General features: G+C 41.4%; 1 protein-coding gene across 2 annotated transcripts; it reads right to left on the bottom strand.

The window, feature by feature from the left end:
• Positions 1 to 1,151: 1,151 nt before the first annotated feature.
• htatsf1 (HIV-1 Tat specific factor 1) lies at positions 1,152 to 10,264 on the bottom strand. 2 transcript variants are annotated; one of them, XM_020475651.2, is made up of 10 exons: positions 9,973 to 10,264; positions 8,326 to 8,490; positions 7,444 to 7,648; positions 7,297 to 7,344; positions 4,841 to 4,995; positions 4,471 to 4,634; positions 4,255 to 4,351; positions 3,883 to 3,972; positions 2,695 to 2,832; positions 1,152 to 1,974 (listed from the first exon to the last, which is right to left on the bottom strand). In XM_020475651.2, the coding sequence occupies exons 2-10, from the start codon at positions 8,488 to 8,490 to the stop codon at positions 1,672 to 1,674; spliced, it is 1,365 nt and encodes a 454-aa protein (XP_020331240.1). In that variant the 5' UTR covers positions 9,973 to 10,264; the 3' UTR covers positions 1,152 to 1,671. The 2 variants fall into 2 exon arrangements, with proteins under 2 accessions (XP_020331240.1, XP_031664040.1); XM_031808180.1 differs by lacking the exon at positions 9,973 to 10,264 and adding an exon at positions 8,908 to 9,108.
• Positions 10,265 to 15,214: the final 4,950 nt, after the last annotated feature.

Below are 15,214 nucleotides of genomic sequence, written 5' to 3'. Positions count from 1 at the left end.
CTGAAACATTAGCTTTCTTACATGGCACATATTGCACTTTTACATTCTTCTCTAACACTTTGTTTTTGCATTATTTAAACATGTTTCATTATCTACTTGAGGCTAAATTGATTTTATTTATGTATTATATTAAGTTAAAATAAGTGTTAATTCAGTATTGTTGTAATTGTCATTATTACAAATACATTTTATATATATATATATATACACATATATATATATATATACACATATATATATATACACATATATTTTTTAAATCGTCCGATTAATCGGTATCGGCTTTTTTGGTCCTCCAATAATAGGTATCGGTATTGACGTTGAAAAATCATAATCAGTCGACCTCTAGTCTGAATACTTTCCAAATGCACTGTAGTTCCCGTCTGAGTTAGAACAGTCATGAATTCTCCACTTCCATTTTACGTGGACAGAGCACAACGAATTAACTGACAATTAGGCACCTGCAGGCGTCAGAATTGTCACCCTCTCGACTGGGTCTGAGGGCTGTGTGCGGGAAGAAAAGGAAATCCCGCTTTACACTTCGCTCCCCTCTCGTTTCTTTACTAACCTTGTGGGCACACCACATCTTGAGGGAGGGGATACATCCACAAATCTCACGTGCAGTCTCACCCAACACGCTTCCCATCTACACACAATTTAGGGGCATTGTGACACGGACGTCCGGCTTGCCAGGCTATTTAAGATTTTTATTTTATTTACTTACTTATTTACTTATTTACAATCTGTTACAGTTAAGAGGATGGGGGCAGCAGCATTTTGTGTGTGAAAGACAATGGCTATTGGCGTGACAGCGCATTAGGGCACATTATTAAGAGGCTGCACGTGAGCTCGTCAAGAAGCTGGAGGTGTTGGGAGGTCTTGACCCAAGTGAACCTGCCTTCAGTACAGCCAGCCTGCTACCGGGAGAGTATACTGATATCTATATCTTTCTCCCACACAGGCTGAAACCTCAACACTTCCCACTACTTCCCCAGTGTCTGCTGCCCTTTCTAACATTCCACAACTCTTATTGTATTTTGTTACTTTGTTCATGAGACATTCACACACACACACAAAACAAGTCTACTGCCTCACGGCAATAGCTACACAGAAATCAATAACATGGGTGAAAGATTACACACCATACCATGCACGGTTGCCACTGGTAACGTTGCGTTTATTTTCCATCTCAAAACAAATCATGACAGGACAGGATGGAGTTTTAGCTTTTACGGTTGAAATCGAGTTCGCTGCTATATTCAAGAGAGACAATGAGAAACGGATGTAAATCCTTTCAGTTTCAGACCTCTCCGAAGCTTGGTCCCTAACTGCGTATCCATTCCCAGCGTATTCAAATCAAGACCAAGATCATTTAGTTCATTACACAAATTCCTAGTATAAAAGACATAAAAGTGATGTTGCAAATTATTGAGGTCAATCAATAAAACAGGTCATTATGGAGGGAAAGAATTGAAAATATACAAATAACTTTTTTATTATTATTCATCACTAAGTATGCAACAGAGTATTTCCATCCCAATAGCCGTATTCCTCAGTGTGTCACTTTCCACCAATCAAACAAGGTGTGGGGGCAGTTTAGCAGATGTCAGGCAAGACTGTCCTTTTATATGCTGAACACAAGGAGGTGTACAGTGATGTCTGTGTGTCTGTCTACGTGTCTTCTTCATCACTTCCTGCCAGGCTGCTGTCAGTGGAACTTACTTCTGCGTCCTCAGAGGTCTTTGGTTCCACCCCAGGGTCTACTGCTGCCTTTGCTCCTGCTTCCTGGCTCTGAGAGTTGGAGGGCTCTGTCACAGGCCCCTCTGCCTTGCTGGATGACTCCTCTGTGGTTGTGGTTGGTCCCTCTGTACTCCCTGGCGGTGCCCCCGGCGGTGCAGGCCCCTTGCTCCCACCCTCTAGGTAGGCTGCCCAGCCTTTCAGTCTCTCCTCTCGCTCCCTCGTGGTTTCCTCCACCTGTAGACAGACACACGGCAAACACAGTTATTTTCGCTAGGGTACATTAACCGAGGTGGTTGATATGTTCCCCGGAAACAATTGACGAGGTGCTAAGCCTCTCTCAACTCTAACGTGAGAGTGACCTAGCAACTGTACTACCAGTCGCTGCCTCTCCATGAGCCCCATCTGTGCTGACATGTGGGCCATAGCAGCTTCTTTTTTTTGAATTTTACCCCTTTTTCTCCCCAATTTCGTGGTATCCAATTGTTGTAGTAGCTACTATCTTGTCTCATCGCTACAACTCCCGTACGTGCTCGGGAGAGACGAAGGTTGAAAGTCATGCGTCCTCCGATACACAACCCAACCAAGCCGCACTGCTTCTTAACACAGCGCGCATCCAACCCGGAAGCCAGCCGCACCAATGCGCCGGAGGAAACACCGTGCACCTGGCCACCTTGGTTAGCGCACACTGCGCCCAGCCCGCCACAGGAGTCGCTGGTGCGCGATGAGTCAAGGACACCCCTACCGACCAAGCCCTCCCTAACCCGGGCGACGCTAGGCCAATTGTGCGTCGCCCCACGGACCTCCCGGTCGCGGCCGGTTACGACAGAGCCTGGGCACGAACCCAGGGACTCTGATGGCACAGCTGGCGCTGCAGTACAGCGCCCTTAACCACTGCGCCACCCGGGAGGCCCGGCCATAGCAGCTTCTAATGTGGCAACAGCACACGGTTCTTACCTGGTAGTCAGTGGATCCATCCCACAGCTGTGCTGATAACTTCTTGCCACCAAACCAGCGGCCGTCCAGCGCCATCTGACACACGTCTGCATCCTCTGGCTCTTTGAAGGCCACCGAGGCCACTCCATCAGGATGTCTCTATGGAGGACATTAGGAACCATGTCACTAGCTAGCTTTCCCCTCCAAAATTGACCGAAAGATTTGATTGCGAAATTCCCCCCCACCGGAGGTGTTTCCTTCTAACTTGCTGGTTTGCGAATCAAGAGCTGCAACCCAGTGACGTCACACGTGACAAAACACTCATCGCAGAATTTTTGATTGGTCCATTTAAAAAGTTTGAAGGGTTTCTATTAGATTTTTTCTGACATGGTAGCCTACACGACAGCGAGGCACCGATCATCACGTTACCAGCAAACAAATACCCTGGTGACGTGAAAATGCAGTCCCTTCACCACCCTGTCACCATAACTTACTTCAGTCCGTTCAACTGCATAGCCTAATAACCTCCATGGTTATCCACGTCGTAGTAGTGGGAGGAGAACACAACAGAGCTAGCTTGACTCTAAGTTTCCTTCGACAAAATATCTCGATTTAGGCAAAAAATATCATTTCCACTACCATTTGTTGCATTATCTCAATGACAAAAAACTACCCACCCCCATATAGAATATATTTTATGTTGTCAACATTCTGGAAAGTTCCCGACAATTTGCTGTTTCCACCAGGCCTGCTGTGAGTATGTTTTATGTAACAGGGCATTCACTGCATAAAAATAGTTGGATAGAAACATGGTTACTGTCAGAACACTAAAGATATGGTTCCCAATTGACACCTTACGGAGGACATGTTTCGGATTTTGGAGTGTGTTATTTTGCTTTATAAACTGGATGGTTTGAGCCCTGAATGCTGATTGGCTTACAGCCGTGGTATATCAGTCCGTACACAACGGGTACAACAAAACTTTTATTTTTAAACTGCTCTAATTACGTTGGTAACCAGTTTATGATAGCAATAAGGCACCTCGGGGTTTGTGATATATGGCCAATATACCACGGCTAAGGGCTGTGCCTAAGAACAGCCCTTAGCCGTGGTATATTGGCCATATACCACACCCCTTCGGGCCTTCTTGCTTAATTATACCAGAGTGACAGAAATGAAGTGAGCTGATTCCCATCAGTAGGCACTTACATCAAAAATGATGACCTTCTTCACCTGACCAAATTTCTCACATTCAGTCCGGAGGTCGTCTCGGTACTCATTTAACACCAGGGGGTCTTCCTGTAGGACAGAGATACAGTACACAGGTTTACTACAGTGCAGAAAAGGACTGGAGGTGAAGTGTTGGGATGTGAAACTAGAACACAACGATTCCTGAACTCTTACGGAGAAAGACTCAAGCCTGACTCCCTAAAATACCACAGTGCTGTCGATGGTAAGGAGTCTAAATCAGTTTAAACGACTCATTGCACTGGGGGTATATGCTGTCCTCACACCAGTCAGCTATATCTATTCACACCAGCTCTTCGTGGTCGTGTGTGAGTGAGAAAGGTATTTGCTCACCTCAAAGTCACTGGGGTGGAACATGTTCTGGATGATGAGCACACGTTCATGCCTCTTGCGCGCCTCCCCTTTCTTCTCTGGCCTCCAGTCCAGCTGCCTATCAGTCAGATCAATGGTGAGAGATGAGCCACAAAAAGCGAGTTAAGGGACACCTAATGCCCAGAAGCATTGAGCTATTCCAATTCCGGTTGCAGAATTTGTCAGGACGGGACATACTTCTGCTGTGCCTTCATTCTCTTGCGGTAATCCTTGCTCTTCTTCTTCTTCTTACTGGCGTCGTACTGGCCCTTGAGCTCGAACCTGGCAGCCTCCACGTGGAGCTGATACCCCCTGATCTCTGACTCGTCAATCAGTCGCTCAGCCAGGGCCACAGACTCCTTCTGCAAGGGAGGGGGAACGGAGAAGCATGCTGAATGGAAACGCCACACACTACACACACACACATCCTCTCATGGAAATAGACGCATAGCAACAAAGAGATCCAGCGAGACTTTTCCCACTAACGCTGGGAGAACACTAATCGTCTCGATTACACTCCTCGTAAGACCACAACGAACCATGACAACGCTAAGCCCAGAGCACTCACCTTTAAGTAACAGCAGAGTCCGTCGCCTTTCTGGTTCCCCTGGCCGTCCCTGTAGAGTTTGACTTTGTACTCCTCGGAGATGGGGTCCCTCATAACAATGCCACACTTAGACATGACCTCAACAAACTCCTCCGTGGTGATGTCCGGTGGAAGACCTGAGGAATAGAAAATAACTTCCCTGACTGAAAAGACAGTAGGAACTTGCCTGAACAATTCATTTCTGCCGGAACAGTGAAACTCAATTGTGTTGGTAGCCATCAGATCTGGGTTCAAAAGACACGTGTTTTTAAATATTTGTATTTCTTATTTTTCTGTGTTTTTGAGTATTTTCAAATACACTGGCCAAAGCATAGCCAAAAACAACTACTTATATTTGAAGTAGTTGTAAATAAATGCCAATACTTTCAAAACATATTTCCAAATCGGGGATCCAGACTGCGACCATTTAAATCGCACCACCTCACTAAATACATCCTATTTTTGGGGGGAGTCTCAAACCATGATTTGTAATGAAAGTGTCTTCCTGCCCCTGTTCCACTGGGCCCTGATGCTGTGTTGAGCGAGTCGCGAGTCTCTCTCTCAAAAATGCTCTGAGGTAATTTTGTAAAAAACATTTAAAAATCCAACTGCGTGTAAAACACAGCTATCCTGTTGTCACGGTTGAAGATTTCTATAGGTATAAAATGTTTGCTTTTTTCAACTCTCAATGTTTTTATTTATTTATTTATTTTACCTTTATTTAACCAGGTAGGCAAGTTGAGAACAAGTTCTCATTTACAATTGCGACCTGGCATGTTGAGCTCAATAGCAACTATTTTACAGCCAACATATTTGATATGGCTTTGAGATACAGAGTGCGCTAAATGGGTAACAGCCATTACGATTGCATAGGCCTCAATTAATTGTTAGATTAACGCATGGCTACTAGCAGTGGGCATTAAATTTAGAGCTAGCGATTTAGCTAACGTGTTTTGCGTTTCCATTTACTCAGGTCGTGAATTGGCCTTTGATATTAGTGCACATACACCACCGGTCAAAAGTTTTAGAACTACTCATTCAAGGGTGTTTCTTTATTTTTACATTTTTTTTGTTTAACACATTTTTGGTTACTACATGATTCCATATGTGTTATTTCATAGTTTTGATGTCTTCACTATTATTCTACAATGTAGAAAATAGTCTAAATAAAGAAAAACCCTTGAACGAGTAGGTGTAGATGCAGGCAAATAGTAGGTGTAGATGCAGGCAAATAGTAGGTGTAGATGCAGGCAAATATTAGGTGTAGATGCAGGCAAATAGTAGGTGTAGATGCAGGCAAATAGTAGGTGTAGATGCAGGCAAATAGTAGGTGTAGATGCAGGCAAATAGTAGGTGTAGATGCAGGCAAATATTAGGTGTAGATGCAGGCAAATATTAGGTGTAGATGCAGGCAAATAGTAGGTGTAGATGCAGGCAAATAGTAGGTGTAGATGCAGGCAAATAGTAGGTGTAGATGCAGGCAAATAGTAGGTGTAGATGCAGGCAAATAGTAGGTGTAGATGCAGGCAAATATTAGGTGTAGATGCAGGCAAATATTAGGTGTAGTTGCAGGCAAATAGTAGGTGTAGATGCAGGCAAATAGTAGGTGTAGATGCAGGCAAATAGTAGGTGTAGATGCAGGCAAATAGTAGGTGTAGATGCAGGCAAATATTAGGTGTAGATGCAGGCAAATATTAGGTGTAGATGCAGGCAAATAGTAGGTGTAGATGCAGGCAAATATTAGGTGTAGATGCAGGCAAATAGTAGGTGTAGATGCAGGCAAATAGTAGGTGTAGATGCAGGCAAATAGTAGGTGTAGATGCAGGCAAATAGTAGGTGTAGATGCAGGCAAATAGTAGGTGTAGATGCAGGCAAATAGTAGGTGTAGATGCAGGCAAATAGTAGGTGTAGATGCAGGCAAATAGTAGGTGTAGATGCAGGCAAATAGTAGGTGTAGATGCAGGCAAATAGATAAAAAACCCATGTAAAACAACATTCTAAAGGCCTATTTTAACTGTAAAATATAACAACAAAAGCATACTGTCAACCCACAATTCAATGGATTAGGTTGCACATCTAAATATTCAGAATCACAACATGTTAAATTTAAACAACTTATTTATTGAATACCATCTCATTAGTCTATTACACTTTTTAATAAAGCACTGTGAATAACTTTATATGATGATTATATGTTTTCTAATGCGCGACGAAGCAAAAAACATTGGAGCATGGTGCCACCAAGAACTTAGTGGTACCAGGAGAAAATGTTCGTCTGGAGCCCTGCAAATACATTCCAATATTCAACTACTTGTATTTTCAAAGAAACTTTGTCTAAATAATTGTTTTGAAATGTATTTGAAAGTACTGTATTCAAAATACAGTAAATAGTATTTGAACTTAGGTCTGGTAGCCATATTCAGAGAAGGGAGACTTACCTGACACGTACACATTGGTATTCTTGTCGGTTTCCACATCAAACCAGGCTGCAAAGACAATGACATTTGTTTGAGTATTCCCTTTGAGGGCGCACAAAGTCACATGCCGATTTCACGCTAAACACATGTCTGTAAAACATCCTGTACCTGCAGTATCAGCCTTCCTTTTCTCTCCTTTCTCCTTTTTGCCATCTTTCAGCTGTTCCGTGTCAGTGCGCTTCTCTGCTTTCTTCCCCTCCTCTGGCTTGGCTGTTGTGTCCGTGTCAGGTGCACACGCAGCATTTGGATCATGCTGCCCATCCTTTGTGAAGCCGTAGTTAGCTTGATACGCAGCAAGGAAGTCCTCTGTTATCTGGACAAGACCAGAATTAGCCCAACCACTATTTCGCACAACATATTCTCACAACCAAAAGGTGATCAATGGAAACTGACAGAGGGTCATGGCAATTCTAAAAGAATCTAGAAACATAACATTAAAACAGGGATGGGCAACTTTGTTGGGGGCCATCAAAAAAATCTGAACTCGTCATGAGGGGCCGCAGTGGCACGTGGGTCATCTCCCACCATTTCTCGCAATTCTGCACATTTTGCCATGCGGCGTAGAGAAAATGTTGCCGTTTTAAAGCAAGTTTGCTAAAATCCTAAACATTTTGCTATGGGGAGGAGAGAAGAATGTGCTGTTATACAGCTAATTTCCTGCAATTATACACATTTTGTCATAGAATGGAGAAAAATGTTTGCAGTTTTTTAAATATGATAACTGATGACCAAGGTCGGTTTTTCGACCATGCTTACAACACGTTATGATAGCTGGCCGCTAGACTAATTAACCAATCTAAAAATGTTTGCTGACATGGGCTAATTGAATGACTGCTGATGCACAAGCACAAGGGGGGAAATTGGTCCGCAAGCCTACAAAAAGGCGGGCCGCATCCGTCCGCCAGTTGCCCATCCTTGTATTACAACATCAAGTTGTTGCAGACAGAAATTAAAGGTTTTATCTAAGCAAAAGACGTGAAGGTAACACACTTTAGGAAACCATGCTTTCTTGTCATGGTCCCAGTCATACACTGTCCCATCCTCTGGGTCCACGAATGTGTTAGGGTCAGCTCCGTCCCCCTGTCTCTGGCCATACAGCTGCTGCAACCGGAGCTGCTCATGGAACTCCTTATTTCCATCAGTATCACCACTCATCTAAACAACACAGGAAAACACAGGTGGATACAAGAACATACATTGAAGATCTTGCTTGTTTAGAGGACATGTGTTGTTGTTGAATGGGCCACTACTAGCTAGAATAGTGGGCCAGCCAGCCAGCTAGAATAGTGGGCCAGGCAGCCAGCCAGCTAGAATAGTGTGCCAGCCAACTGGCCAGCTAACAATTTAAAACAAACGTAAGACTTGTGAACTGTCAAGTCAAGAGTGCAGCTAGCAAGCTGTCGATAGCCATGTGGACAGCTAGCTGGTTAGCTAACGTTAGTGAACTAGCTTTAAATCTATACTGAACAAAAATATAAAACTCAACAAGCAACAATCTTACTGAGTTACACTTCATACACGAAATCAGTCAATTTAAATAAATAAGTCCCTAATCTATCGATTTCACCTGACCAGAGAGGGGTGCAGCCATAGGTGGGCCTGGGAGGACATTCGCCCACCCACTTGGAACCAGAACGACCCAACCAGAATGAGTTTTCCCCCACAAAAGGGCTTTTTTACAGACAGAAATACTCCTCAGTTTCATCAGCTGTCCGGGTGGCTGGTCTTAGACGATCCCGCAGGTGAAGAATCTGGAAGTGGAGGACCAGGGCTGGCGTGGTTACACGTGGTCTGCGGTTGTGAGGCCGGTTGGATGTACTGCCAAATTCTCTAAAATGACGTTGGAGGCGGCTTATGGTAGAGAAATTAACTCTGGTGGACATCCCTGCAGTCAGCATGCCAATTGCACGCTCCCTCAAAACATCTGTGGCATTGTGCTGTGTGACGAAACTGCACATTTTTAGAGTGGCCTTTTATTGTCCCCCAGCACAAGGTGCACCTGTGTAATGCGCATGCTGCTTAATCGGCTTCTTGATATGCTACGCATATCAGGTGGATGGATTAGCTTTGCAAAGGAGAAATGCTCACTAAAGGGATATAAACAAATTTGTGCACAAAATTTGAAAAATACGTATTTTTGTGCGTATGTAACATTTCTGGGATATTTTATTTCAGTTCATGAAATCAAGACTTTACATGTTGCGTTTATATTTTTGTTCAGTATAGCTACAGTAACGTTAGCTAGCTAACGAGTGAGCTACGTTAGCTAGTAGCCCATGGGTGCTGCGTGACAATCTGAAATCAGACAATGAAAAGTATATTATACACATCTTTATAACTACTAACGTTACTAATATCTAGCCAATTGACTGGACCTAGCTAATTAGCTTTGTTTATTTATAAAAATTGTAGCTACTAATTTAACGTTAGCTGACAATCAAGCAAGTGTGCCTAGTTAGCTAACAAGCTAACGTTAGCAAACTCTGCTTTGTGTATTTAGCCAGGAATTCGACTAGAAAGTAACGTTACATAACGAGCCAAAGGGAAGCAATGCTTGTCTTTGAAGATAAATTACTTGTATGTGGATTATTGATTAGTTCGCTAATTAAACGTTAAAACATTAGCCAACTCAGCTACCTTTGGCTTTGACGGTCCGCCGCCAACGATGACTTGAAGATACACTTCCGGTGTCAAAGAAGAACTTCTGGTAGTAATAGACCCATGGAGTCAAGGTTAGAAGGATTCCAGCTTTTGTCAACTCAAAACGTCAAAAAAAAAATTTAAGTACAAAAAATGAAGCATTTTAGCTAACCCTAACCTGCTACGTTAATTCTCCTAACCTGCTATGAAAAGTGAAATCTGACAAAAGCTGGAGGCTTTCTAGCCATAACCTAAACCTGTGTCGTCACCAAGGGAGAACAACTGCCTCTCAATGAAGCCAGAACAAACAAAAATTCGAAAATTCTATACCAAAATGACAATTTCTTCTGATTGAATTTAATTATCTTATTAAAACACTAACCCTAGTGAATAACAAAAAGAATAACATCTTCATGAATTATATATAATAAGATATTTTCAGAGTGAACATAATTGCACTTAAATTGTTTCTTTTTTGTATTTTATTTATATTTTTTGTATATTTGAGCGTTGTTAATACCTGTGTTTGGTTTGCTAGACATGTTTGATGTAGCAATGTAAGTTGATTTTTGTATTATGAATAATAAAAATAATTTAATAATAATAAATAAATAAAAATAATAAAAAAATATATATAAAAAAAATATATATATATATATTTGATGAAGCCAAGCAATTTCAAGGCCGACCGTGGTACTACAGGCAGGCATTGTTTGCAGAAAACAAGATCCCCCAATATAGTCCACGGAAGTATGGCGATTTTCATGACTTTTTATGGGCAAAGATGGTGGTATGTGTAATTGCAATAGTCTGTAAAACAATGGACAAAGCAATTACTGATTATGGTCCAAACGCGAAGTAGACAGGCTTCTGAGTGGCACAACGTCCAAGGCACTGCATCTCAGTGCTAGAGTCGTCACTACAGAACCTGGTTTGATTCCAGGCTGTATCACAACCGGCTGTGATTGGGAGTCCCAACGGGCGGCGTACAATTGGCCCAGCGTCGTCCTGGTTATGCGGGTTAACTGACTTGCCTAGTTAAATAAAGGTTAAATACAATTTAAAAAAGACAGCACCTTGAATGACGTTTTACATCGTCACATCCGAATGAGCCTTGATCTGAGAGGCAGTCCTTGTTGGAAATCTTGAAATTGAGCCAAAAAAAAACAACCAACCTGAAGCTATTGATGTACCTAGCAAGCTATGGTAGCTAGTACTCATGTCAGGTAGCTGGCTACAGTTAACCAAAGCTGGCTAGCTAGTTTTATAGTTTGGTTATTTATTCCAAATATATTTTTATATTTATATGAAGCTAGCTACGTTTTAAAGGTTCCTATGAGTGAGTGTCATATTCCCATTTGCCTCTGCTAAAAATCAACGCTATCTATATGTATATTTTTACCTAGCATCATAATTTTGTCTCACATGCCAAAAATGTTTTGCATGTTGATTTAATTTGACACTTGGAGATCAAAGTTGTTCACTTGCTCCCTCAAGCTAAATCGAGGACCAGGGGGCAACTTTTATAAATTGGACCGCAATTTAAGATGGCAATCTCACTCCATCCAGTTTCAACAGAGATTCCCCCGAGGGAAAGTGGCTAGCGTGTGGGCTGAGGGGGTAGAAATAACACGATTGGACCGCATGTACTGTATATATGAATGGACAATGCCATCGATCACTTTACACCATTCATTCATTTGTGAAGACTCAATAGCGCATTGAAGCCAAATGAAGTTGGTTAATGGCGTCTCATGGAGACATAGGGAGCATTCCTCTGCCCATGTGTTGCTGACGCATTCCAGATCTTACAACGCCTGGATAGGTATTTTAAGTATCAGCGAACCACATTATATATATATGTTTTTGTTATACATTTATTTTATTCATAATACAAAAATCAACTTACATTGCTACATCAAACATGTCTAGCAAACCAAACACAGGTATTAACAATGCTCAAACATACAAAAAATAAACCATTTAACAATATTCACTCTGAAAATATCTTATTATGATTCATGAAGATGTTATTCTTTTTGTTATTCACTAGGGTTAGTGTTTTAATAAGATAATTAAATTCAATCAGAAAAATTTGTCATTTTGGTATAGAATTTTGGAATTTTTGTTTGTGTATAAAGTATTTGGCAACAACAATTTAAAAAAATTAACAATCATTTCAGTGGTTTTGTTATCATTGCAATAGTAACATATTATATATTTTATGTAAAAATTATAGGCAGTGTTCATAATGGTAAATAAGTACTGTGCAAGGTTTTCCCAAAATTCTGACACAAATTTACATTCAAAGAACAAGTGAGACAGATTCTCACCTTCTTTTATACAGAAAACGCAGATATCATCAATAGCCACAAATGTGGAAATCATAGAATTACATGGATATATCTTATGCGAAATGTTGAAGTGCACTAACTTAACTTTGTTTGGTATACAGTATTTGTAAGGCCTTAACCATGCGTGTTAAGTGTTCCAGAAAAACTTTCCTCTCGGTGTAAGTTGGTTTTGTGAATGAAGAATTTGTATTATATATATTATTACAACAAGATTTCTCAAGTAAGCCCACGCCTTCCAATCTGAGTTCTGGATAAACTTTGTGATCATTCCCAAAATTAAGATTACTTTTCATAAGTGTAGTTAGACCACTGGGAATGGCTTTGATCACAGAAATAAACTCTCTGAAAGTTATTGTAAACTCTTTCAATGTTATAAATTGTTCATATGTGAGAATATTACCCCTGTTGTCGAAAATATCAAGAACATAGTCAATATTCCTCTCATGCCAGCTGGGGTAGAACAATGACTTATTCCTTACAGTTATGTCTGAATTATTCCACAAAAGAGCTTTATGAGGGGAAAAATTGTGCAGGAAACATTTTTCCAGGCCAGTAAAGCTTGTTGGTGAAACCTAGCCAATTTAGCAGGTAATCTTTCAGGAATATAATTACATTTCATTAAAAATTGAAGGCCTCCCAATTTATTAAACACCATTATTTGGTATGAAATACCATATTGAATCAGTATCGAGCAAACATTTTTTCAACCAGTTTATCTTGAAAGTGTTTTTTATGTCAAAAAAATCCAACACTTCTAGACCGCCTTCAGCTCTTTTGTTAGAAAGGACATCTTTTTTTTAGTTTGTAAGACTTTTCCAGATGAAGTCAAGAAAGGTCTTATTGACCTTACTTATTATTACAAGTAGCTGAATTTATACATAACGATAATGAGGGGTACACAAAACGAGACAGTCCCTCTGCCTTGGACAGAAGTACTCTCCCAAGTATAGAAAGATCTCTTTGTAGCCAATTATTAAATATATTTTTAGTTCACGTAATTTTAGGAGAGAAATTCAAATGTTGTCTGACTAAGTGGTTTTTTGACAGATGTATTCCTATATATTTAACACAGTCCTTTACAGGAATATTTTCAATTTCTTTATCATCAAAGTCAAATAAACTTAAAATTTCACATTTAGAAATATTCAGCATTAATCCTGATGCAATAGAAAATGCAGTTATAGCATTAAGGGCATGTGCGACCTGATCTTTGTCTCTTAAGAAAAGAGTAGAATCATCAGCCAGTTGGGAAATTTGGATTTCTTTGTTAAAAATGGTTAAGCCATACAAATTGGCATCATTCAGAATATCTAGAGATAGAAGTTCCACAACCAAAATGAATAAAAATGGCAAACCACATTATATGTTATAGCAATCTGTCAGTCGCTGACACAGTCGATGACGTAGCACGCAACTATTGGTTGATGCATGCAACGTCTAAGCGTTAACTCTAGTTGAAGGCCGACTGGGGTACTGCAGGCTGCCATTTGCAACTAAATTATCCTCATGACTTCTGTGCGCGCATAATTAAATTGTCAGGTTAGGAGGATTAATGTAGCCGATTAAGATAATTAATGTGACAGGTTAGGAGAACTAACCTAGCAGGTTAGGAGAATAAGGTTAAGGTTAGGAAAAGCGTAAAAATGCTACAAGGAAGCAGAAGCAGCCACTGAATGGTCTTGAGAGGCAACCAATCTTACATTTAGCTGTTAGGTTTCCATACATACACCCACTTATGTTGATCCCCCCACTTCTTTCTCAACTCCCACTTTCAGACACACTCCACATATGCAGGTACCCATGACACTAAACATGTTGCATACCAGAGTGGGATGAGTCTAAACAGAATCCTTGGGACATCTTGCCAGTGATACTCTAATGACGAGATGATCCAAGTATGGGTAACTGCTTACGAATTCTGCATTCATAACCAAGTAGGAAGGTGGTAATTCCCAGTTGGAAAGTCGTAAATACCAGTTGAATGCATTCACGGGGTGAGTTCTAGTAGTACGCCTAACAAAGCCGACTGCAGACGAAAGTTGAGTAAAGTCTGACACTGGTGGATTTCCAACAGCAAGGCTCAGATCAACATGGCAATGTCAACATAGCTGCTATTGTTTCTAAAAGTTTCCGTCTGTCCAAAGTGATCACTCAAACGCGCCCATGTTCTTTGAACTCCTTGAGAAACTCTGATTGGCTAATGGCCAACATGCTTTGTCAACCATAAACTCAAAGTACAGCTATCATGTTTGTAAACAAATCATAGTGTTCAAAAACTATATTAATAGATTGCTTTTTATAAATAATGTATTGTTGTTGCAGTTAACTGTTGAAAATATGGCCTCCCGGGTGGTCTAAGGCACAGCATTGCAGTGCTAGCTGTGCCACCAGAGATTCTGGGTTTGAACCCAGGCTCTGTCGCAGCTGGCCGCGACTGGGAGGCCCATGGGGCTGCGCACAATTGGCCCAGTGTCGTCCGGGTTAGGGAGGGTTTGGCCGGCAGGGATATCCTTGTCTCATCACGCACTAGCTACTCATCGCGCACTAGCGACACTACCGACTGTGTCGGACGGGGCGCAGTGCACGCTGACCAGGTCACCAGGGGTACAGTGTTTCCTCCTACACATTGGTGCGGCTGGCTTCCATGTTGGATGTGCATTGTGTCAAGAAGCAGTGCGGCTAGGTTGGGTTGTGTTTCGGAGGACGCATGGCTCTCGACCTCCCCCCTCCCGAGTCCGTACAGGAGTTGCAGCGATGAGACAAGACTGTAACTGCTACCAATTGGATACCATGAAATTGGGTAGAAAAAGGGGTAAAAATATATATAAATAAAATTACAAAAAAATCTCCCGAAAATACTGATATCACGGTAATTTCCTTAGTAG

The sequence above is a fragment of the Oncorhynchus kisutch genome, linkage group LG28 (assembly GCF_002021735.2).
Source record: "Oncorhynchus kisutch isolate 150728-3 linkage group LG28, Okis_V2, whole genome shotgun sequence".
NCBI lineage: Eukaryota > Metazoa > Chordata > Actinopteri > Salmoniformes > Salmonidae > Oncorhynchus > Oncorhynchus kisutch.
This window is presented reverse-complemented; position numbering and strand designations above follow the sequence as displayed.